The 25,731-nt window shown below is 36.8% G+C and overlaps 1 protein-coding gene across 3 annotated transcripts; it reads right to left on the reverse strand.

Moving 5' to 3' along the window:
* Window positions 1–958: 958 nt before the first annotated feature.
* Window positions 959–23,440, reverse strand: LOC121412131 (UDP-N-acetylglucosamine--peptide N-acetylglucosaminyltransferase 110 kDa subunit-like). Of its 3 annotated transcripts, none has more exons than XM_041605133.1 (21): window positions 23,281–23,440; window positions 19,906–20,056; window positions 19,472–19,715; window positions 18,523–18,591; window positions 15,311–15,427; window positions 14,777–14,856; window positions 14,202–14,291; window positions 12,393–12,498; window positions 11,706–11,947; window positions 10,947–11,100; window positions 10,347–10,448; window positions 8,593–8,772; window positions 7,878–8,036; window positions 7,530–7,619; window positions 6,992–7,117; window positions 6,043–6,321; window positions 5,437–5,592; window positions 4,500–4,652; window positions 3,806–4,058; window positions 3,330–3,453; window positions 959–2,644 (listed from the first exon to the last, which is right to left on the reverse strand). In XM_041605133.1, the coding sequence occupies exons 1-21, from the start codon at window positions 23,321–23,323 to the stop codon at window positions 2,449–2,451; spliced, it is 3,114 nt and encodes a 1,037-aa protein (XP_041461067.1). In that variant the 5' UTR covers window positions 23,324–23,440; the 3' UTR covers window positions 959–2,448. The 3 variants fall into 3 exon arrangements, with proteins under 3 accessions (XP_041461067.1, XP_041461001.1, XP_041461127.1); XM_041605067.1 differs by having other exon boundaries at window positions 5,422–5,592; XM_041605193.1 differs by lacking the exons at window positions 18,523–18,591; window positions 19,472–19,715; window positions 19,906–20,056; window positions 23,281–23,440 and adding an exon at window positions 16,761–16,889 and having other exon boundaries at window positions 5,422–5,592.
* Between the last annotated feature and the right edge of the window lie 2,291 nt (window positions 23,441–25,731).

Raw genomic sequence — 25,731 nt, forward strand, 5'->3', positions numbered from 1 at the left:
ACCAATGACAAATTTGCCTCTATATTAAAATATGAAGATATTTTCCCAAACAAAACACATGGAACTAAGATTACCGAAGGTTAACAGGAACTGCACATCGATTTTCCTTGATATAAGTGATTTGTTATCAACTGCGCATACAGTGTGAAATATAAAGTTCCAATCACGAACTGCTTCAGGTCCTTCTCACGTTAACGATCATAGGACAAATGTAGACAAGCATGAAGAGAATGTTATTCAGATAACAAAACTGTCACCTAATAATGAATTCATTATCTAAGCGATGAATGTCCATCTCTTCATAGGTCCATGATGAATAAGGAAGATGACAAATATGACGAATTACAGTCATATTCAATAGGATACGGAGAGCATTCGTATGACCCGAAACTCGCGACTTCTTTTATTATTAGAATAAATCACTTTTTTATGTTCTACTTATTTAGGGCTGGAGTGCCTATGACACGCTCCTGGAAAAAAAAAAGTATTTTGGTAAATCGAGGTTGTTGGGTTGTGGTCGTATAAATTCATTGTTGGCGGATAATAAATCAAGACGATTCAAAATTGTGATTTGAAATCACCATCGATTTTTATCACTCCCTTCATAATAAAATTTGGTAAAACAAACTTTTTATAACATTACATTTGATTTATCATAACATTCTCATGTAACTAATTTCTGATTTTAAAAAAAAATTGTCAAAAAAATCATACAAGATATTTGTTAATCTATATAACAAAATCTTCATAATAAAAATAAAATCACAAACACTCCGAAAAGTACACCTGTAACAAAAATTGTGGCTCTTTCTCGGCCTTCCTCTTGTGTCTCTCTCTTCTGCAAGAAAAATATCTTATAAAGAAACAGTAAATATCTGTCCTACTTTCATGAATCTAACACCAACCCACACATGACCTGGATTAGACAATTAAGATGACATGCAGCATCATCAAAGGATTGTGGGATAACAACATTTTTAATATGACATTGATATAGAATGCACATCAGCAAAGTAGCAAACACCCAATCACCTTCATCAAAGCGTAACTTCACTAAGGAGCTAACAACAATTATCACTTTAAAATTAGAAAATTATAGCTCAAACATACGTGACACAAAGCACTTTTCAAAATACCATGAAACTTATTCTATCATCCTTGTCAAATTAAGCAAAAGTGCTTGGACATAATCATGAATATCGTGCACATCGAAACCTGCCTATTTCATTATAGATACATAATTATTTACAAATTTAAATTCTGTACAAAGACCATCTGGTCACCTCCTACAATACTCACTTTTTAAATAAAATTGTAGTGCTTTACTGAATGCCGATTATCAATCATAATTTACAAGAAATATGAAGTGTAGTTTTTTTCCAGCATTATATTATAAACTTCGCCTCGCATCATCAATTTCAGGAAAAAATTAATGTCCATTTTTTTACATTTAAACAGCCTAAATTGTACCGAGCAGGAAATGACAAAACATGACTGAAATTAAATAAACACATTAATGATGAACAAGCAGTTATACATGTGGATTGATAGTGTGTGTGCACCAAAGTACACAAATAAAATGATATATGGCAACTTCTATGAAATAGAGATCTTATTTACAGTTCAAATCATAGAATACCTAATTAGTCTAATTCAAAATTATTTTCATACGATGACAAAAGAGAAATAAAATAACTTATCTTCAATTATTCTCTATAAACAGCTGATAATTTAAATGAAGAAATGTCTTGCAGCAAACTAAAAGAAAATGACTTATATCATAAAATGCTTTCTCAATCTGGTAGTAACCTTGAAGATTTTAAATCATCATTTTTCTTCTTTATTTTTCATAAGTACTTTCACATTCATATCATGAAATTTTCACACAATTAGTTAGAACCATACTTTGCAAAATTCACTTGAAGTATGTACCTAAATACAGCAAGCATATTAAACTGAAAATGTCAATTCTTGGAAATGGAATTTTCTCCTTTACTGTCATGCTAATATTGACAGAATAAAATTAATAAAAGGCACAAGATTAAGTGGGATAGATCACGACATTAATTATATTTCCATTTCAACAACTCCCATTTTAAATCTTGTTTCAGCAACAAAATGTATTCAATATATATTTTCAATATCAAATAATAATGGTGATGAAACTGGAAATTAATGGAAATTGAAAACACATGTCATAGCTACAACATACAGATCTTGCTTTTACAGAGCTCAATTTCAGGATTCACCAAGTTCTATTCATACATCTGCTCGAAATAATGCGCTGCGAAAAAAATAAATGGTTACTTGCAAAATATATTTATATATGTATAATATTCTAACATGCCTAACAGCAAAGGTACCCGTGCATGTATATGAATTTCCTTTCAGGCCCATAAAAAGGCAGGCGGCCATGGAGCATACCAACTGTCACCAATTATATGTCATTCAATTCTTGATTGCGTCAATTTTTCCATTGATGGGATTCATAGCCGACATGTCTACATGATCACATGGCTCCCCCTTTTCATATTTCTCCCAGAGCTTGGCATAGAGGAGCTCCAAGCTTTGGGCATACATCTTGGTGTTGAAGAGGGGGCTCTCGATGCGCCGTCTCCAAACCTTGGCACGGATGTGCTGACGGCTGAAGGGGATAACAAGAGAATACAGAGGCAATGTTAGAAACAAGTAATGAAACTGTTTTAGTCTAAGATTACTTCAAAATGTATTTTTGAACATTCAGGTTAGAAGAGAAAGAGTGAATAGATCACATTAATACACTGTTGAGAGACTACTACAAAAATGAAAACAAAGACTACATGAGATTCCATCATTAACATCATCTTGTAATAAAACTTCATCACAGTGGAAATAAATTCTTGCACTTTCAATTCTTATACTCTTCCAGATGAATCTAAAACAAGATAACACACTAAAAGTTGTTAATTTGAGAAGTCTTTATTATCAAGTGCAAATATCAAGTCATTTTACACTTTGCCATGTGGTGTATGTACAACGATCAAATGACAGTCACAAGGGTAATACATTTTCATTCATCAACTCTTCCCAACCTTGAATGTCAATCAAAGGTACATATGCTCCTGATTCATAGGGACCTTTCTGATTTTCATATTCATTCATATCAAAGTATGAAGTGCATATCTATAGTCCCCCAAATGGAATAGCCTTTAAGAGAAAAAAAATATATTACAAATAAATCCAGTTTACACAATTAAAGAGAAGATTGCACTTTTTGAAATAGCAAGGTTGAACAGAGAAAGAATATCAATATCACTGTAACAGTAAAAAATGTAGAGCAGCCAACTTACAACTTGATGTCTGTTCCAAGTCTGATTGCAATGTCTTCATATTCTTGCTTGGAGTTGGCAATGAGTTCAGGACAGCCTAGGGTCTGAAGCTGGGAGGCAGCAACACGTGATGCAAGAGTCTCACCTGAAAACCAGAAGGAAAGCACCAAACATTATAATCTTATCACAATTTGTGGAATTCATTAAGATACTGGGTGGTTTCAAGTTCAGTGATGGATTCTGGTGAACGTATCGAGTCTGAACATGCATCAGCTTTTCAACACCAAATTCAAAACGAGTTAGGACTGGAATTTGCATCATGGGTGTTGGTGGTCAATAACATGATTAGTTTCAAAACACAAAACCACTCAATATTTTTCTAAGACATTCAACAAAGCAGTTCAATTTTTGTCAACGATCAATTTGATTTTCATTGACTATAGCCTTTCAGAATACAAACACAACATGAAAACAGAGAGCTTGTTAACAGTACTAACCTGGTAAAGTGATCATAGGTGTACCTGCCCACAGTACATCCATGCCAGTTGTATGTCCATTGCAGAGGGGCGTGTCCAGACAAACGTCGGCAAGCTGGCCACGTCTCACATGTTCCTCTTTAGATGCTACTGCAGAGAAAACCAAGCTTCCTTTGGGCATGCCTAGCTGTGTGGCAGTGGCCAGGAGGTGAGGTTCACCAGCAGCTGGGAAGCGGAGCAACCAGAGCACGCTGTTGGGTACTTTCTGGATGATCTGTAGCAAGAGAGGAAGGTCAGAGAATTGTCAATTGGTTCACAACATACCAAAATCTGTGATGAAATGAAAATGTTTTCAATGGAAGTCCTGTTTAATATAACATAAGTGAATTAACAAGGCTCTGAAACACACAAGTACAAATATCTATGCGGGTGTGTGTTTATTGAAATGTCAATAAAGAAACAACCATTGTTTTGACAGATTCAGAGTATCTATTTTTCACTATATGTTGCAAGTTGCTAACTGCCAGCAAACAGTATGGAATATTACTGTAATATTTTAATATTTCAGAGAATTTAACACAACTACAATCAAGACTCTTGTCTGGCCATTAACTATCCTGACTACTCTGTACTAGCTGCAATCATAGCCACTTGCCAGCCATGCAGTTTTATCTTACATGTGGTTATAAAACACTCGACAATGAAAGACACTTACATTAACCCACATCCTGAGTGTAGCTGGGTCAATCTTGTAGAGCTGATTGAAGTTACAGAAGACGATGGCATCATCAGGGAGTCCATACATTGCACGGGTCGTGATCAGAGGGTACGACGGAACTTCTTCGCCAGTCGCAGACTTGGGAATCAACTACATGGAGAAATAGAAAAGGGGAGAAAGATATTTGGTCATGACGTCCAATGTAAACAAACTGACTTTCTTAGGGCAATCTTTGGGGATGTTGCAAGAAACTTTAGGTCCAAATATCAATGCGAGTTCTTGTGATTGCATGTCTGCTTGTTCAGAGTTTATCAGTTTGTATTAAAACTGACCTAATTATCAAATATCTGCAATTGATTCATTTTCAATCATTATCAAATAAATTTTCAGGAACACTCCTTTTCTAATATTCTCTTATTCTATTCTATTTTTCTTTTGGGGGAGGGGGGTACTTTACAAAACCTACTTCCTTTATCTGCTATATTAAATCAGCTTTAATATTACAGTGAACAGGGATCATGGGGGGGCCTCGTATTTTCCAGGGCTCAGTCTTTTAAGCATTTGGAGGTGGAATTGCCCAAAAGCCATTTTCTCTGCTTCAAAGCATTACCCCCTCCCCCCCCCCCACAAAAAATCTCAAGAATAATTACGTACCACAGCACAAAGAAGTTTTTCATATTTTCTTCAATAGTGTTCACCATGAAGTGCAACTGCTAAAGTCAGAGATGCCAACAATGCTAGCAGAATTGCGGTATTCCCCAGGCTCATAACACTTTTGCAGAATATATCTCTTGTGCACTAATGCAATCAGGGCAGATCCATATTTTTCAAAGCAACTTGCAGTAATTTGGGCATACAACAGTCCCATAATGTGTTAAGAATAGTTGGCATCTCCGATAAGAGTGCATTGTTTTCTAACCTTGTAATCGCCTACCTGTGTGAGAGCAAGTCCATTACACACAGTGACACCATTGATTGTAGCTTGAACCTGGCCAGATTGGACGAGGTTGTTGAGAGCTTGAGAGGAGTTGCTTTCAATCACAGGAAAATGAAGCTTCTCACCATTGGGGACTTCCCCATTGACAGCAACCTGGAAAGAAAACGAGCATTTGCAATAGTTGTATTCGGGAACTGAAAGCTCTCGTTTTGTCCTCTGACGATTTTTATCTTGCCATATGTACTGTGAAATTGATGAGACTCACTGGATATATTTAAAAAAATTGGTGTGACACCAATCTCTTGAAATAATTAGCACATGTACATACTGAATACTTGATACCTAGATACCATTTCATAAAGCTTCTCAGCTCTAACAAGATATAATTCTCTAACTACAGCAGACAGAGACCATGCTTCTCAACCAAAGACTTCAATGAGGTGACAACTTATATGAAGCACCCCATGGCCCCATAACACAAAAGATTAGCGATCATTGACTACAATATTGATCATGAAACTTAAACGTATGTTTAATCACTAATCGTTGCGTTACAGGATCCTGTTTCACAACTAATATAGCAGATAACATGCAAGACTTTACCTTGTCTGAGACACCTAGTTTCTCCAGTGTGGCCTTGAGGTTGATGGAGTTGATAACTGCCACATTGTCCCTGCTGCTACCGCTCTTCACCTCGATCAATGCCTTGTCCAGGAGATGAGGGAACATGTTCCAGTGATCGCCAATGAAGAAGGTATGTCTCATGAAGGCCAGCTTTTCAGAGTACTGACTGGCTAGTTCCATAGGGGATGTGACGGAATCGGTAATCAGGTAGTCCATAAAAGATGCCCCACTGGTTCCTGGGTAGCCAAGCCACATCACCTGTTATGAAAGAATTCATACACAGTGTGTTATCACTACACATACATAGACTAAATGAAAGACTAGGATTATGATTCTTGGTATTAGAAGAGGGGGGGGGGGTCATCAAAACTCCTAGAAGCAACTGAATTATCAGATCTCATTAAACATATTCTAAATCAGTGAAGACTGATTCTAGTTGTTCGTGAATCATTCCCATTATATATACTCAGTACTAGGTAAATAAAACATGAACTTAAAAAAATAAAGGGAAATATTGAAATACATCACCAACATTCTGTAAGGAGGTACAGGAATGAGATAAGATTCATTTGAATATAATACTTTGGTGCTCATTCTACTGATATTTTTTAATTCTTTGAAGATGAAATCTATATAAATTGCCTTTCTGTCGCAAAGATAAGTTTGATCAGTGTCTATCAAACCCCTTCACTTAACCCTCAGACTCAAAAAAATCTTCTTAAAAAGGCAAGCACAGTCTGGTCTTCTTGTCCTGTCAGCAAAACTCTATTACATGAGGGATCACTGACATAAATGTTCAGACTGATGATGAAACATTAACCAAGCAATCTACATTAACATTAGAGTTCTAAGGATTCATATATTTTGCACCTTGATCATGTTGCAAGTGGATTTGGAAAACTATTTCTATTATTATTATGTTTCATACCTGAATAGGTGCTGGCCTGAGAGCAAAGATTTCATTACGAGCGCCTTTCGTGTATCCATTCATGTTGACCAAGACATGGATTCCATCAGCACTAATACGATCAGCAGCCTTGCCATTGCATTGGATCTGTGACAGATTCAGAAGATACAATTTTAACAATCAATACTAAAAATATATGTAAGCACAAAGTCCTAAAATATTGCAAGATTCTTCATTTGTAAAAGTGAAATAAGTAACTAATCACACTTGGCAGATATTTTACCTCTATATTCAGTTCAAATCCCCACTCATACACCTCCGCAAGTGATTTCAGTTGACTGAAAACAAGCAGCATGTCTTACCTCACAATCTGCACAATTGCAATAACTACATGTTCCCAAGTTTCCCAAGGCAGTTCCCAAGAACTTGATCATTTCTGAGCACTGATCTAAATGTAAACTGCTGTAGTAATAGCTCTAAAGACTCATATCAAATATTCACTTGATATTTAAGTCTATGTTTAGATATTATATTCCTGATAATTTCAAAATGAAGTTACCTGTGATAGGTCAACAAAGTGTTCAGATTCCTTCATTGCTTTCGATCTGAAAGAAGTGTTGTCATCAGGGCTCAAAGCATAACAAAATATCTGGAAAAAAAGATATAACCAAAATATCAATAGAATGAGGAAATAGTGACAATCAAAACAAACTCATCAAAGAAATAGATTGGCAGAACTCCAAATAGGTAGTCCTTAAAATAATTTTGTAAGTCTTTTGGTTAAAGTTCTTAAAAGAAATGTCTGAAAAAATGCTATGTACATTCCAAAAAATCATACTCTATTCTACATCAGGAGTTCATATAAACATACAGAGACACACAGAATTTGTAGGAGTCTATGCTTTACCTCAACATTCTCTTTATTGTGTTTTCCTGGGATGCTCTGCATGAGATGAGAAGTGGGATGGTTGCCAAAATCTGAGCTGACATAGCCGACCCTGAGCCTACCACCGCTGGCAGTCAGGTCCCTCGGATGGTTGAAGGCAGGTTTATGGAGGACTGTGATCTGCACAAATCAAACGACCAGGTTCAGTAACCACACTTTTTCTCAACGACAACTGTCTTTGAGTAACGTTACTTCTTGCTTTGCTATTTTGATACTATTCTAATCATGAATACTTTTAATACATTAATAAGCACTTCACAGATTATATCCAAAGGAAAGCTCAAAACTATTATTTGTAGCAATTTCATACTCTAGATAGAGAATGAAGTATGTCTAGTCACCATGAGAACCGTTTTATTATCGTTGCACCAAGTACTTTATATGCAATTTTGTCCCTCTCAGAAATTAGTAAATTCAAGCAATTCTAGAGTGATACCACAAGACATCAATTGCGCAAAGAAACCAACACCAAAATAACACACAAGTCCAGCAACCGTATGAATTACTACAAATCAAGTTGCCTTTGATTTCTTTCAACCCATATCATGAGATTTAATGAGATTAACTTTGAAAACATGACATTCACACCCTTTCCTTCCATACACATTAATGTGGTCTGAAACAGAGCATGACTAAACAATCATTTGCATTCTGGACTAAGTTCTTAAATGCATACCTTCTCAAGGCACAGGTTACCATGCCTTGCAGCAATGGCTTTTCTGAATCCATGAGATAACGGGTATAGCATGCTGTGATGGGGATGGACCGATGGAAGCCTGTTCTTCTCTAACTGATCAGCAACAATGGATACTAGTCTCTTCATTCTTGATTCATAGTCTGTCCAGTCACACACAATCTGTTGCAAAATAACAAAGAAAAAACATAATATTTAATGCTCTAGGACATTCCATAAGGTGTTAAAACCTCATCCTGAATGCTAACAAGAGTCTTTGATATGTATACACTTTGGATATCAAATTGCTACAGAAGAATTCAAAGAATCTGTTTATATATAAGATGGCAGAGAATCACAATGGTGCCTTACATGTACCTATATAATCCAAGGAATCCAATAAATTCCCTTCTTAATTTTCATAGAGATCTAGACCTCTAATTTTCCTAGAGATCTAGACCTTAGATCTAGACCTCTATTTTTATAGAGATTTAGACCTTAGACCTCTGTTCTTGGTTGAAATAGAAGGTGTCTTGGTCTATGGACCAAGATATTGCAATATTCTTACATCGAAATGCAAAATAGAATTAACCCTAAAAAGACTGGGGGAGCTGATTCAGCCCCCCCCCTCGACATTTTTCGCGATAAATCTGCCGCGCAAAATTTTTTACGTTGCTCGCTGACTTTTTACTTTCAAGTCTCGCGCAACTTTTGAGACAACAATTGTGACCCCCGGGTACGCGGTTCCAAAATTACGCAACATTTCGTAAATGCATGCAGACCCAAAATTACTCAAAAACGTGAATTTGTGTACAAATCCAATGCAAATAGTGTTCTTAGCAAAAATTCATAAATGTATCATTATTTTTCCTTTTACTGCTTAAAATCAATTAATTTTATCTTGTTTATGGTCAAAATAAAGTCCCCGACAATTTCCATTGAAAAAACAATAAAAAAACAAAAAGTCGAAAAAAAAAGAAATACATAAGAAATTTAGAAAACAATAGAATACATATGAAAATAAATGTGATTTTGATTTTTTTTAAATCAATTTGATCAGATGCTTATCTAGAGTATGTGAAACAAAAATTAGCATTTCAGGGGCATTATTTTATTAATTAGAGCAAACTTATGACTTATGCATAAATTAGCATAATTAATGAGACATGAGATTTTTCGCAGAATTTGACGTTATAGTTTTGTAGATAATGCCATGGGTAACGCGTGCGCCAATTTTTGTCGCGATCGCGCGATCGACGGCCGAGATCATAAGATGGGGCTGAATCAGCCCCCCCCCCAGTCTTCTTAGGCATCGAAATAGCCCAGTCTATTTAGGGTTAAGTCTCAATCACCCACCCCTGTGAAAGGCATTATTATAGGTCCTCACATTCTGAAAGGCTAGGCAGAGGAATGTTAAACAAGCTATGATAATCACTAAAATTGTCTCCAGTGAAGGGCGAAGCAATTGATGTGAATTATAATGGGTCAGATAAAGATTCTGAACATCAAACTTTGGACGGGGTATGCTTTCAGTAAACTAGAACAGACTGTAAAATCTAATCAATCATGATATCTAAATTCAATTGAATAACTTTCACTCTAAAATTTTGAATGGCTCTACGGCTTGAAGCAGCCCCATAACTCGATACATGAAGGATGAACAAAAACATACAACCCATATGTTTTTGTCTTGAAGATATTCAATAATCAAGTATTAGCTTCCAAACAGCAGTAAAGAGCTGCAAAAAATATCTTACTTGTAAGCAATGAGCAAGATTGCAGTAGGCATCAGGGAAGTTTGGCTTCAGTTTCAATGCTGTTCTGTAAGATTCTATGGCTTCTGGTATATTTCCAGAGTCCTGAAAAAAAAGGATATACATATATAAGCAAATCCTCTGAGTTAACTATTGCAAAATAATCATAATTTGTTTTTTCCATTATACTGATATTTGTCAGTGTCATTTTTATCTTTGGTGGTGGCAGTGTTTTTTTATTTGGGGGGTGGTATTTAAAAATCAATTTTCATGTGATTTCATTAAAAAATAACAAAGGGAACCTTGGCCTCATCGTATTTAACATAAATGTAAATACGGCTCCAATATATTTTCTTCCATATTTTCCTGTTTCTACTTACACGGCATAACTGTTAAATACAATAAAGTGCATGGATAAAAGCAGACCCCTCATAGCTATATTCCATGAATATTAGGGATAGTCCAGTTTCTCATAATTTCAAACCCTGCTGAGCATCGCATCTGGTCAAGGGAAAATTATGGAAGCATTCATCTCATGGACATGTACGGGACCATCAATCCACCTACAAAATATATAGAAGTTTAGATGGAGTAGATACATACCTTATGAACAGACGCTAGATTACTATGAGCATCAGCAAAGGCAGGATTTATTTGAATAGCTCTTGTGTAACACTGTAGAGCACCTTGGATATCCTGCATCTCCTTCAATGTGTTGCCCATGTTTGAGTAGGCATCAGCAAATGTTGGTGAGATCCTGTAAAACATAAGAGATGTGTTAAATCAATTGATGTTACTTTTGGAAGACAAAGAGGGTAAAACAAAGAGAATGTGCTATTATTGTAATAGACTACACAGATACTAGCTTAGAACCAAGAAACTAGATGTTACCAGAGTACCCCTAATGCCTGACCCAATCTTTACATCAGTCATGTCTGCAAACATCAACCACACTGCATTGAAATTGATATACTTTATGAATGATGTAGCTGCTTTTAGCCAACATTTTATGAAGCCATGACCTTGTGAATAAAAACGGCCACTATGGTTGTATAGATATAGAACAATGTGAACTTATACCTCCTTCAAGAACAATCCCTTTCTACAAGAGTCCAAGATAGTTCAATTTTTCATAATCTCTGGAAAATCATTGAAACAGGCAATGGATCACCTCAAGACTGAGCAAAAAAACATGACCTGCAGTAGTCAATAGTAGTTTCTTTTTGAAGCAATCTGTAGAGATCTTTTGACAAATTCTGGAGTAAAACTGCAGTGGGCCTTTAGGAGAAAAAGTTACAGGTGCCAACTGCAAGTCTGTTTTATAAAGCAAATGAGGAATAGCAAAACAGTAATTAGCCCTACCTGATGGCTTCTTTGTAATGTAGTAGAGCCTCCTGTAATTTCCCTTGCTGCTGCAATACACTGGCAAGATTGGAATGGGCAGCAGCAAACTCTGGGAAGATCTCCAGGGCTTTGCAGTAGAGTTGGATGGAGCCCTCCACATTGCCCTGCTCTCTCTTGATGTTTGCTAAGTTGTTCAGTGAGTCTGCGTGGGTTGGACATAGCCTAAGGGCGGTGTTGTAGCAATCCTCTGCCTCAGCAACCTGGAGTGCACGCATATGAGATGCATCAGTGATATTTTTCAAAAGTTACAATAATTAAATCAATGAAGTATTTGTTAATGATAACACAATGAAAAATCCTAGAGTAGAAGAGTAGAGGACTAGTTATAGGAGCAAACAAAAGTCAGTAATTTTTTTCAAGATCAAATTACATTATCAAGCAAGCTAAGAACATCTCCACATGAAGGTAACTCCGCATACATTAACATCTCAACAAAATAATGTTCTCCTTGACGATTATTTAGCGAGTCGTAACCAGTGCTTGAAGACATGACTTGTGATAAGCACTATACAAATGTTAAGTATCATCATGTGCACCAATAATTGAGATGTCAAGGCAAAGCCTTGGGTATCCCCAATTTCTGTTGTAAATTGATGAGATTTTAAACATCACTCTACTAAATTTCTGACAAGCTTGACGACTTACCTTTCCTTGTTCCTTGAGTGCATTTGCAAGATTGCAGTAAGCATCCGGGAAGTGTGGCTGTAGTTCAATAGCCCTCTTATATGTATCAATGGCTAGATCGATCAACCTGCAAAGATGAAAGAGATTGCAACAATCTATTCATATATCCAAGTTTTATTATACCGGGTTTTTACCTGACTGCTAAGAAAGCATGAATGCCTGTGAGCAAGCAACTAGGGGACCAACAGCTTAAGTTCCTCTCCAAGGGACCTGGTAATGCGGATAAATGCCTTACCAAAGGGCACTAGCGCACCACTTGGGAATCGAACCCAGGTCACCCGAATCCGAAACCTCCGCTCTACTGACCGAGCTATCATGCCTCCCCAAATACTTTAAAGTCACAAATTTTCATCTTTCAATCCAATTAAAATAATCTACAATGTATCAGATGAATGAAATAAAAAAAAGTGATAGAAATACAACCACAGTCCGATTCATGATATTTCTTCTTGGTTGATAGGGGAAATGGTTTTGGTCATTTAGATTTAGATGTTCGATTGTAGGGCTGATTTTTAAAACAAACAAGTGGAATGCCTCTGGCCGTCTCACCTGTATCACGCGGTTCAATATAGCAGCAGTGCTGACTTTGAATACTACTCTAACTCGCACAAGATGTTCAGTGATACATGGTTACTCTTATGTCCACTTTTTATGAACGAGACCAATAAACTTACAGAGATATGATGGTTATTCAACAAAAAACCCCAACATGGCCAAAGTTCATTGACCTTACATGACCTTTGACCTTGATCATGTGACCTGAAACTCGCACAGGATATTCAGTGATACTTGATTACTCTTATGTACAAGTTTCATGAATCAGATCCATAAACTTTCAAAGTTTTGATGGTAATTCAACAGATACACCCAATTCGGCCAAAGTTCATTGACCTTTGACCTCGGTCATGTGACCTGAAACGCGCACAGGATGTTCAGTGATATTTGATTACTCATATGTCCAAGTTTAATGAACTAGACTAATAAACTTTCAAAGTTATGATGGTAATTCAACAGATACCCCCAATTCGGCCAAAGTTCATTGACCCTAAATGACCTTTGACCTTGGTCATGTGACGTGAAACTCATGCAGGATGTTCAGTGATACTTGATTAACCTTATGTCCAAGTTTCATGAACTAGGTCCATATATTTTCTAAGTTATGATGACATTTCAAAAACTTAACCTCAGGTTAAGATTTCGATCTTGATTCCTCCAACATGGTCTAAGTTCATTGACCCTAAATGACCTTTGACCTTGGTCATGTGACATGAAACTCTAATAGGATGTTCAGTAATACTTGATTAACCTTATGGCCAAGTTTCATGAACTAGAACCATATACTTTCTAAGTTATGATGTCATTTCAAAAACTTAACCTCAGGTTAAGATTTGATGTTGACGCCGCCGCCGTCGTCGCCGCCGCCGCCGTCGGAAAAGCGCCTATAGTCTCACTCTGCTTCGCAAGTGAGACAAAAATTGATCTCGATCATGTGTAATCGCTCGAATAATATACCTGATAGTGAAGATATGTGTTATTATTAAAAAGTCAAGTTTATGCTCACATTATTTTGTATTCATTATGTATATTGTTTGTGTTATGGATTAATTTGTATATGTAATTACAAATAATAATGTCACATTTTATATTGTATTACTTTGAACAGAGAAATAAAAGCAAACAAACGAACAAGCTTGTGATTAATTGCACAATAACATTTTTTCAGTATGTGAGAAATAAAATGACCCGAGTAAAACAGACTGGGAAACTTACCCTTGCTCATAATATACACAGGCCAGGTTTCCATGAACGACCGCATGATTTGGGCTTAGTTGTAGAGCTCGAAGATACGCACCAACAGCTCTGTAGAGAGAGAAAAGTAAGAAATCATTCAGCTTAGACCAAAAACGGAAATTACATCTTATTATACTTCATAATTTGCAGTCATTTAACACTCAAATTATTATCAGAATATTAATTGAATCTTAAACCTGCATCACACGATTTTTACATTTATTTTTCTCACACTAGAATAGAGCAGTAGCTGAAGCAACAAAAATCTAATTATTTACAAATCGAATGTAAATTGAGCCATAGTGCAGCATTTTGCATCTTCCAGCCATGGGTTCCAATTGAGGTAATTACTCCAAATTATCACCAGAGCTATTTTAAGTACCCACCATCTATATGTTTATCTTTTTGTTTGTATTACTTTCACACTTTAGTGCTTTTAAAACAAGTCTCATCAATAAGCAGGAGTGAGCACGAAGTTAACAATCTCTAACTCTTTCCCGAACATTTCTGGGTAAAGACATCAGTGAGAGAAAAGATATTATAAAGAGCCTCACCTGTCAAATATACGAGCCTCCTTGAGAACATTGCCAAGATTGATGTATGCATCAAGGAAGTTGGGGTCCAATGTAACAGCCTGGGGTTCATCGTAAGAATAGATATATATTGTACAATGAGAATTTACAATAAAATGTAAAATGTTGCATTTCATTTTCACCTATAAGGGTTATGGAACAAATAAGGGAGAGACACCATACTGTGTACTAAATATAGAAATATTTTATCAATGCAGACAGCATGTGAGGTTAGTTTTTTCTTGTTTTTTTTACATGAAATTACAGCAAATTTCACAAACCCTCCTTCCCCCCCAAAAAAAAAATATATATATATATAAATAAAATCTGACAATGAATCTAACATTTCCTTCTTACAAGTGAACACAATTCTTACATTACAAATAGTTGGAACCCTATTAAACACAAAAAATAAATGTTATTAGTGTACAAGGAGAGTGAGGGGAACAAAATATCAAACAGAATCTGGTTTTATAGCAAATTAATGTAGAAAAAATTCTGGAAAGAATTACCAACCTTCTCGAAGTGATGAATAGCCAACCATATCTCTCCCTGACTGTTAAAGACACATCCTAAGTTACTCCACGCCACAGCAAAGTTAGGCTGTGTTTCGATAGCTTTCAAGTAGCATGCCTATGGACACACCATGAAGCAAACCAGAAGACAAGGGACATTGCCAGGATAAGCAATAAAGATGAAATACAGGAAGGAGATAGAGAGGGGTGGAGTAGAGAGAGTGGGGATACAAAAAGAATGCCCACATCATTCAAGGGCAAAGAGAAGAAAGGAAAAGTGGGATGACAAAAAGGAGAGGAAAAAAAGCATTAGTTTCTCATCATGACGGGTCTTTCAGCGCAAAGCTTTGAGAATGTGGTATTGTGGTCATATTTGAAAATCAGAGACAAGGTAGGTTAATGGCCTGAAAATTGTCAGAATGCTTGAAGTGATTTAGTGACTGCATGCATTACTGCACTTGTTTTTTTTTTCTCTACCCATCTGATTTTCAGATATGACTACACGCTGGCATGACGCGCAGCGGATTAAATGCTGATTTGCCTGAATTTCTTAATTCCCTGGCCCCTCAAACAATGATGTTAGGTTGACAGATCCAAATGCAAACATTTGCCAACAACTGTTTCAAGAGACCCCTCTTGCAATTCGATCTAGGGGAGGGAAAAAAATTAGTTTTATCTGAAACTGGAACAAGAAAACCTGGTTTCATTGTTTGGGCACCATGGAAAATGCAGGCAAACCACGCTATAGCAGCATTTTCTAAGCATACATGAGAGCAGAACAGCCTACATGCGCCACCCTAATAAGCGTGCTAGCGACAAATAGCCAAGAGGCAGCGCATCGAACATAATGCAAGGCTTATGATTAGCATGCATGGCTCTCGCAGCCCAAGACAAATGCTGGATCAAAGGTAAACTTAATGCATTGTAACGACACTTTGTTCAAACTGAAAATGTGCATTCACAGGATGAATGTACATATTACTGAAAGTTTCATTAAATAAACCAATGTGATCATGAGAAACCAATCTAGATTTTTAATATCTTTCCTCTCCTCAGTTCTGAATTTACTTACATGAAGTTTTAATCGTTAAAGAGCTCAAGGCTACCTTTGATAGCCGCCAATATAACAGCTTATCTGCAGTATGCAGCGCTAAACAACCACATTCTCGCGTCTCGCACTGGCGCTGGCATGTGCGCATGCGCAAGCGCAAGAACTGCTGCTTGCAAGTGAGCTTGTGTGTGACAGAAATGTTTAGTACAAAAAACTATTTTTTACCTCCAGACGTCTTTAAATACTGGCTTATGATGTTTCAACCTCCAGTTATATCATTTTTTCTTAATGTTTTAATATTGTTATTTTACATATTTTCTCAATTGTTTTTCAGTTTAATAACATATTTCCTCCAGCCACATCACATGTCTTACTGCTTGGCTAACTGTGAAGTAACTACCAAGTCATGAACCAGTATTCCAGGCGTTAATGACATCCACAGCTACACTTGGGTTCCTTGAAGTGGCATCCAGAAGGGCAAAAAGAACAACTTGAATCAACCTATGGCACACAGATGACCCTTTCCGCTGAAAATCTAACCTTCAGAAGTGCATGAATGAATATATAAAAAGAATGAGAGAAGAAAAAGAAAAAAAATCTTGAATTAGTATCTGCGCAAATATGAAGAAAAATGACATACAAGCATTGATTAAACTAGAAGATAAAAGGAAAGAGCCAATTCTCAACACAAAGATGAATGCATTAAAATTCAACTGCATCAATAATGCAAAGATTAATTTTCAGAGCCATTTCATGGCTTGTCTATGGGGAAATGTTTTGGTAGCATTGTTAACAAATTTAACACGTTGACATTGACACAATAGCTCGCACTAGCAGAAAATTACTGCACTACAGTGCATATGAGCAAACTGAATGTAATACTAGAATACAAGGGCATGATTACACAGAAAACATCTGTACGTTAACAGTTTTCATCAATTCAGTCCAGCCCACTCCCTAAAATGTTTGTAGAACACTAATTGATTGATGCCTGGTATATTCTTTTATCAAATTCTGTTTGCTCATATTGGCAAGCAAGCTGAATGATGTCCATCTGTTGAAATCTGTTGATTGCATAGCAGCAGCAGCAGCTGTTATCTAATATCTACGCAATTCCATCTCCTTAGGGCAGTGAGTCTTATGTTGGTTATGTATACAACCCAACTTTTACAGCTAATTCACCATTAAGATGTTCTTAAAAATGTTTGAACAAATGATTCCCTCCTTCAAGGAAGTTAATCCATATGTCATTTTAATGAATGTTTACCATTATTTCAAAATTTCTTTCATTTCTCAACATTAAATAAGAATTAAAATTTCATGTTTCATAAAAAAATACTCAGGCACTAAGGAAATAAAATTTTGCAAAGATGGACCAGCTTGGTTGAGATGATTGTAGCTCTGCTTCCAATTCAAGCTGATCCACGCTGCGCTTTAGCGCCCACACAGCGCTGCAGCCAGCACGCAAGCAGCCGGCAAGCAGCCGGCAAGCGAGTAAGCAGATGCAAGCCAGCATTGCACTAAGCAGTAACACCAGCAGCAGTTGCAGCGCAGAAGCCAAGATGAAGATTTGCACAAACCACACTGGAAACGGCTTCCCCACGACGACACGATGATGGGCTTCATGGCAGCGCTATGCAGCAGCAGCAACTTACAGCAGCATGACATGAGCCACTGTCAACCTGTCAACTGGCTACCAATGCTTTCTGGGATCTAAAAGAGAAGGAACCGAGTCTTCAATCTCCAGCCACTTTCACATCCTGTCTTTAGTCTACAGAAACTTAACATCAAAACAATCATCTGACCTGCCATACCCCATGAGATGACATGCAATTGTGAATGGATGAATGAACATTTTTCACGAGCAAATCGGTTAAGAAATAGTCTTACTTGTTACATCTACAAATTAATGAATAATAAAAATGCCCTTTTCAAGATTAAGGAATTTATCTACTCTGAGAATATTCTCAAGGAAAAAGCAACATACTACTGCAAGCATTCTGAGAAATTTTGTTTTTAAGTGAAAAAGAAATAATTTAATTTAATTCTTGTTATTTTTCAATTTTACAACATTTTGTGGTTGCATTATAAGGCAAGGTCAAAATTCTTGCTTGGCAAACAAACCTGACAACAGGCATTGCAAACCTGTGTGGATACCTTACCTTCGCTTCATCCAATCTACCAAGTGCTTTCAGAAGGTTCCCTAGATCACTACGAACACAGTACAGGTCCTGTGAAACAAGTAGAAAAATCAAAAAAATTATACCACCCATAAAACAAAAAATATTTCACAATCTACAACAGTCCACCAAAACATGTTGAATCGCTATAAAACATGATTTATACAGTATAAATTTGATGAGACTCAAGTGCTCAGACAATTATTCATGATTATCTTTTACACATCCAAATATATTATACATGTAATTGCCATTCTCTTTCACACTTTAATGGGACCCACCACACTTTTCTTTTATATTACCTCACTTTTCATGGTATTGTTATTGGAAAAACAAGACACAAATCTATCGAGAAAATTCAATATAATAATCTGAACATGATAATACTACATCATTTACTTAAGTACCATTCCCACTCTGGACAAAGAATGTTTCAATAAAAATCAAATAGAATGAGACAATTTGACAAATCATTTAACCAAATATAAATAGAGCACCAGCTATTTTGTATTCGCAACTACATGTATTACATTTACATGAAAAAAAAGAAATAGAAAGTCTTAAGGTACAGGAAAAAATTACACAGGGGCTCTAGGCAATCTTGCCCTGAAATACTCACAAGAGCCTAGAACTTTTTTATTTAAACACCCCCTAAAAATCTCCATTCACTGAAATGTTAAAGCATACTTAATGTTGCAGATTTAGGCAAGAGATTGCAAAGTGACCTCCACTCCCCCCCCCTAAAAAAAAAAAAAATTTTCGTCCAATTTTTAGCAACATTTAATAATTTTGTGAAATCAATGAAAGGACACATTGTACATCCATCACACCAAACCTGCCAAATATAGTAAAATGCAACCAATGGTGGATGATCATCTGAACAAGATAAACACTTAACAAGACATGCAAATAGATGAAGACATTTCTTTACCGGGTTATACTGCAGAGCTGTGACATATGCCTGGACGGCTCCTTCCATATCTGCTGCTGCAACCAGAGCTGCAGCAAGATTAATGTAACCATCAATGAAGTCCGGTTTTAGTCTCACCGCATGTCTGTAGTTTTCAAGAGCTTCTTGAAGTTGACCCTTCTCTTTAAAGACATTCCCCAGATTTGAGTATGCTTCCGCTAACATCGGATTTTGTTTTATTGCTAGAGTACTAAAGTGTGCTGACCTATACAAAAAGACAAAGGGGGAAAAAAGTGAGAGGATTATTCACTGACCTCCTTCTCATGTATTTACTTAAAAACAGCAAAGACTTTCCTCATCCAAGCTCAAACCTCATCTTGACATACTGTGCAGGCATAGAATTAATCAGGTTGACCACCTTTCCCATTCTAACAAAATTCACAATATATACTTGCCTGTCTAATCTCCTGCACTGGAAGTGTATTGAGCTTAGTAGAAGTAATACTCCAGTGTTTTCTGGCTCTTGTCTCCATAACTGCATACAATGTTTCTCTGCATTTTCATAATCTCCAGCTTGGTATTCTCTGTGAGCAAGCTCCGCAAGACCTGTATCAATTGCAAGTAAAAAAAGTAGGATCAATAGAGAAATTTTCCTAGCATTTCATAGTCAATATTTTCTTCAATTCTGAAGTTGTGAAATTGCTACACAAATGTCCTTTGTTGTAGTTGTGCAAGGGTTTTGTTGATCAACAGGCCCTCGGGGCCTGTTACAGAAAGAGTTGCAATTAATCGCAACTCTAAAAATCATTTTAACACAACTCTTTCTGCAGTGGGCCCCAGGTTTGGCAAAGGGGCCACTTATGGGACAATTACACAGAATAATGATATTTGTATGAAGTCTTCACTATTTTAATCTTTTAAGAAATACGTCACATTCACAATTTTTTCTTTCTCTCCCTAAGTTTTCGTCTTAAAAACTGTATTTGAGAGTTCTGTGTAAGCATGGAGGTAATGCTTACGTCATTAGTGGCTGGTTGGTTGTTTGCTAATATGGAATTGAGGGGGGTTGTATGTCTGTCTGGTGTAGATGCATATGAGGATTTTGTACGTGTGTGATTTGTATGGATGCATGGGTGTTGGTGCATAAGATGGACTCTCTTGTCGTGTCGGTGGGGCGGCCAGCTCTGTGGCCAGACCTTCCATCTCTGCCGGGGCTAGACTCGATAAGCTATACTTATTCTAGCCCCGGTCACATTATTTACAAATGTATTTCTATTTCAATTTTATCAAATGTTTCTCTTTTATATGTACATGGAACAATTTTTTTGTAATTTTGTGATTTTCTGTAATATTATGTATCATTTTTAATGTGAAATAAAATCGCACAATTTCCATTTTGTCGCCAAGCAAAAGTTTTCTTTTCATAACATTTTCCAGTTTTTTAATGAATTCTTGTTTTAAAAATGAAATCAATATTGTAGAAATGTCGGGAAATGAAGTTGAATCCCATGTACATGATTTAGCCTTTAGGGCTAGATCTTTTAGAAGTAGATTCCTGAATCTCGGGGGCGAAAGTTAACAATTACAGGTTTTTTGGCGGTACCGTACATGTACATGAATGCAATAGAATGATCACTCTTGTCAGGTGAGTATGCCTTACACGTAAGGTCCTGGGCTCCCTCCCGCTATGCGGGCGGGAGTTCCCTGGGTTACCAACCGGCAAGAGCCCCGGCCCGGTGCGTAGCGAGAAGGAGTTTCGTCAAATATTACTTCAGCAATGAAGCGATGTTTGCCGACTACTTCGAAATCCAGGGTCAAACAGTCTGTTGTACGAGATTAGTACATACTAACCTCGTAGTAATGTGTGAGTGCCCCCGGCCAAGCGCCGACGCAGCTTAGCTCATCAGTTAATAGCCTAGTCAGCTAGCAGTAGAGGCGCACGGCCAATATTGGAGACTGTCTCCAATGTGGGAGATTATCTCCAATATCAGAGACTTTTGTGAAGAATTTGGGTATCCAATTTCAGAGACAGTCTCCAATTTTGGAGACCAATTTCCTTTGTTTACATTTGCGGCAAAAGGATTACCTTGGCGGCAAATAAAAATGTGATAAGCAGATTCCTCATAAAAAATTACCCTTTTCACCGTCTACTTTAAAAATTTACCGTCTACTTTTGTTTTGATAAGGATTTTTGTTGTCAATCACACACAAAACAAATGGGCTTCTGACCTCAGTGAGACAAAATTTTGGGTGGAAAAAATCATGGTTTTGTTGGTGTTGTTTCTTTTGTCCTTTTGCAAAGCAAGGCTCCAATGTGGGAGATTGTCTCCCCTATTGGAGTCTCCCATATTGGCCGTGCGCCTCTACTGGCTAGAGACGCGAGTTGGTGATTTGTGATTGAATTTAAATAAACCTCATGTCATCATCATTTCTAAAACGTGCGCAAATTATTATCACCCCATAGTACATGAAATCCACATCATGAATCAACAGACCACCTTCACATACACACACACCTAGCCAGGCGGCTTCTAGAGAGTAAAAATCATTTACTGACGTAAGGTTACTCTCAATGTAGACAGCTGGCAGCCGTCTGTTTCGAGGAGTTTTTTAACATTTTTTGTTTTATTTCTCCTCGTACACAGACGGCTCGCTATCGTGCAGCCACCATTAGGGGACTTGCAATGCAAAATCCCCCCGTTGGGGCTTTTCAACGTTTGTCTTTAATGAATAAAAATTTCGAAAATTATAGTGACCAGAGTGCAAATTTATATTCCCTCTTGGCATTGATTGCCAAAAAACGGAGAAAATTAAAAGGAACAAAAACAGTGACTTACCTCGGCTGTCGCGCAAATTCACTTCCCCGTTTTATCCGATCTTAAGTACATAAACATATGGCCATTGACTCCCCTGTACAGATCGCGCTAAAACTTCGGTCTCTGTATTTGGTGAGTGAAGCCAACGAAGTTCAGCTGAACAACCAACAAATCAGAGACCGAAGCTTTTGGTCTACTCTCAATGAAGCCAGGTATCCCTATCCATTCACATGCGTGTAGGCCGCCAAAACCTGAAACTTTCGCCCTAAAGATTTCTACTTTTCTTCTCAAATCTCTAGCCCTAAATCATGTACATGGGATGCAACTTAATTTTTGACATTTCATGCGCCATCGATTTTATTTTCAAACACGAATTCATACAAAAAATTAGAAAAATATCATGACAATACGGAAGAGACTTTCTTGATGTTTACGCCACCATCTTGTTTCATATTGTTCTTCGCCAACGCTACAGACGCGTGCGTCGGGTAACGTTGGTGAAGAATAATATGAAACAAGATGGCGGCGTAAACATCGGGCAAGTCTCTTCCGTCTTGTCATGATATTTTTCTCATTTTTTGTATGAATTCGTGTTTGAAAATAAAATTGATGGCGCAGAAATGTCAAAAATGAAGTTGCATCCCATGTACGGTACATGATTTAGGGCTAGACTCCCTAGAGATTAGAAGTAGAAATCTTGAGGGCGAAAGTTTCAGGTTTTGGCGGCCTACACACACGTGAATGGATAGGGATACCTGGCTTCATTGAGAGTAACCTTACGTCAGTAAATGATTTTTACTCTCTAGAAGCCGCCTGGCTACACACACCTACACATATCTTGCTCACTTCGCGCGTTAATCTCAATCATTGCACGCACACCGGCGTTTTCATCATGCAATATTTTGGACATGATTTCATTGTCATTCCGGGTCTGACCGGTTTTCAACTTCAAAATTGGCAAATCGCACTCACAGAAGCGCTCAACATATTAGTTTGTTAATAAATTCGACTTACCGCCAGTATTAGAAGAGGTCGTTGTAGTTGTGGAGTCCCCCATTCTCTCTAGTTTCAGAAATATGGAAAACAGAATTCCTTTTCCAATCCCAAAATAACAAAGAGATACGCAGATCCTAAACTCACATCGCAAATGAAAATGGCGACCTAATTATGTATGCAGTTGCAGTCTCAATGACGTCAGTGATTCGTGCGTATGAATATAGATCCTTTAAAATCACCGTTTAGGCCTATAAATTAATTAAAACAATACTTAAAAGAAAAAAATGTTCCATGTCATGTCATAATTCTACTCATCAAATATCCAAATTGTTATACTTTGTCTAAAATTTAAGAAACAAACACAAAAATAGAAAGGCCGCCTCCTGAGCCTTCTCATTCCGCGGCTAAACACCGCATCACCATAATTTGCATACCGGGTACGTCACACGCACGAGATGTGTGTGTGTGTGTGTGTGTATTTGCAGGATCCGCTGGCCTCTTTTCATTCTAGCAGTCGTGAGTATACATGTATAATTCCTAATGCTGCAAGCTGATACCGGTGCAGTTGCGGCACCAGGATTTTTTTTCAACGGGGGGTGGGGGGCTAGTGGGATGGGGGCAAAGACCACAACATGATTTTGTAGCCTTTTATTTCATAAAATCGAGCGCGAAGCGTGAGCGTGAATTTTGATATACATTGTAGTGGGCGATTCCACACATAAACAAAATATCATGAATTTTAACATGCTTTCAATAAGTCATAGGCGGGGTCGGTCATAGGTAGTGTAACTTTACTTTGATACCTAAATTTTATGAAAATTATGAGTTTTAATCAAAAGTGAAATATATTTTTTTGTGGGGGAAACAATGGAGTTTTAATTTCCAATAATTTTGCTGATTAAATAGTCATGATAGTCAAGTACAAACAATGCCTAACCATTGACATTGCAAGTCAATGGAATAATATGGTTCCAAATAATATCTACAACATTTTCATGATCGATAACAGGGGCAGCCCTGATTTTTCCGAACCTTTCTTTGGCAATGTCCGTACGACACTTGAAAATGCAAAAGTTTTTCCTCCACTTTAATTTTAATGATGCAATCTAACAATATCAGTTTCTCTATCTTTGACCCATGCATGGGTGATCATTGATCTAATTATTTTAATTGACTTCATGTAGGCCTATTCTTTTGTGAATCCCTTCAGCTAGAAACTGGTGATTTTCACTGGTCAGAGCTGGTTAATTTCTTTGTCATTGAGCATGAAAAGAAAACCTTTATAATTCACCCTGGCATGGAAGATGATTTCCTCCTCCATGCTATTGTGAAATTATTATAAGATTTATTAAAAAATACATATCAATCATCTATTTGGTCCTCCCTTATACAGTATTGAAACTCCTTACTTTTCTCAAGGTGTTAGCAAAATCTGGAAAATAAGACAAACCATACGGTTTCATGCACAGTGCAGAAAAGTTTAAAATAGTAATCGCATTTCTTCAGAAAAAAAATATTTTGTGGAATTACAAGTGACAGTTTTGGCATATATCATGTATACATTAATATGAAAATTCATAACATTTTAGCCCCATAACCTACACAAACACAGTTTCATTTACTCATTGTTTAAATAGTGTAATGGAAATCATCACTTATAATTCACTAAAATTTTATTTTACACAAAACCTCATGAGTTATTATTCAGCTCTTAAATGCTGTGAACCATCCTAGCTCATTTTTTTTCTTTGAAGGGGGTAGTCCTGTCACTTCTTAGCTTTATTCTTTAAATCATCATACGAAATATTTGATATTCCGATCTGAAAGAGGGGGTCAATATCAGCTTTATACTTCAAACACTTTGTCGGAAAATTGTAAGGTGGATCAGTAAATCGCACTTGATGAAGAGCTGATATTTTTCATTATTACTTTGAGTATGAGACATGGGACCGTGATATCATTAGGACATCATATGAATATGATGACTATATTATTTTCCTATTCATCTTGCTAAGCGCGAGATTAAGCAAAAGGGACAACTTAAATATTAACTTGATATCTTATTTATTAATGCATATGAGGGCACGGAATCTGATATTATGGCCTGAACACTGTACATTTCAAGCACTTTTTTATTATGAATATATTTTTAACCATTAATGCGAGCCCAAATCGCGATCCGAAATTTTTGATAAACTGTAATGAAGGGATTTTAATTAGTTTGTTATATAAATCAATATCGGAGACATACATAACCCGCCTATCAAAATGCAAGCATGGTAGCGCTAGGGATATTTTGAAAACTTTATGGAATACGTGAAAATGATAAGAGGTATCTGAAAAATAAGTTCGCGAGCGCGCAGCGCGAGCGGAAAATGTTAAAGGTCAAGTCCACCTCAGAAAAATGTTGATTTGAATCAATAGAGAAAAATCAGACAAGCACAATGCTGAAAATTTCATCAAAATCGG

This window comes from Lytechinus variegatus, chromosome 1 (assembly GCF_018143015.1).
Source record: "Lytechinus variegatus isolate NC3 chromosome 1, Lvar_3.0, whole genome shotgun sequence".
In the NCBI taxonomy this organism is placed as follows: domain Eukaryota; kingdom Metazoa; phylum Echinodermata; class Echinoidea; order Temnopleuroida; family Toxopneustidae; genus Lytechinus; species Lytechinus variegatus.

What these genes read in the sequence shown, in the direction of transcription:
- LOC121412131 (XM_041605067.1), bottom strand. Translation starts at nt 23,323, where the DNA reads ATGGGGGACTCCACAACTACAACGACCTCTTCTAATACTGGCG. An exon ending in CATTACAAAGAAGCCATCAG is followed by an intron (nt 11,101 to 11,705) that starts GTAGGGCTAATT and finishes TATGTTTTACAG; the next exon opens with GATCTCACCAACATTTGCTG. An exon ending in ACTTTGTTGACCTATCACAG is followed by an intron (nt 7,118 to 7,529) that starts GTAACTTCATTT and finishes AATCTGTCACAG; the next exon opens with ATCCAATGCAATGGCAAGGC.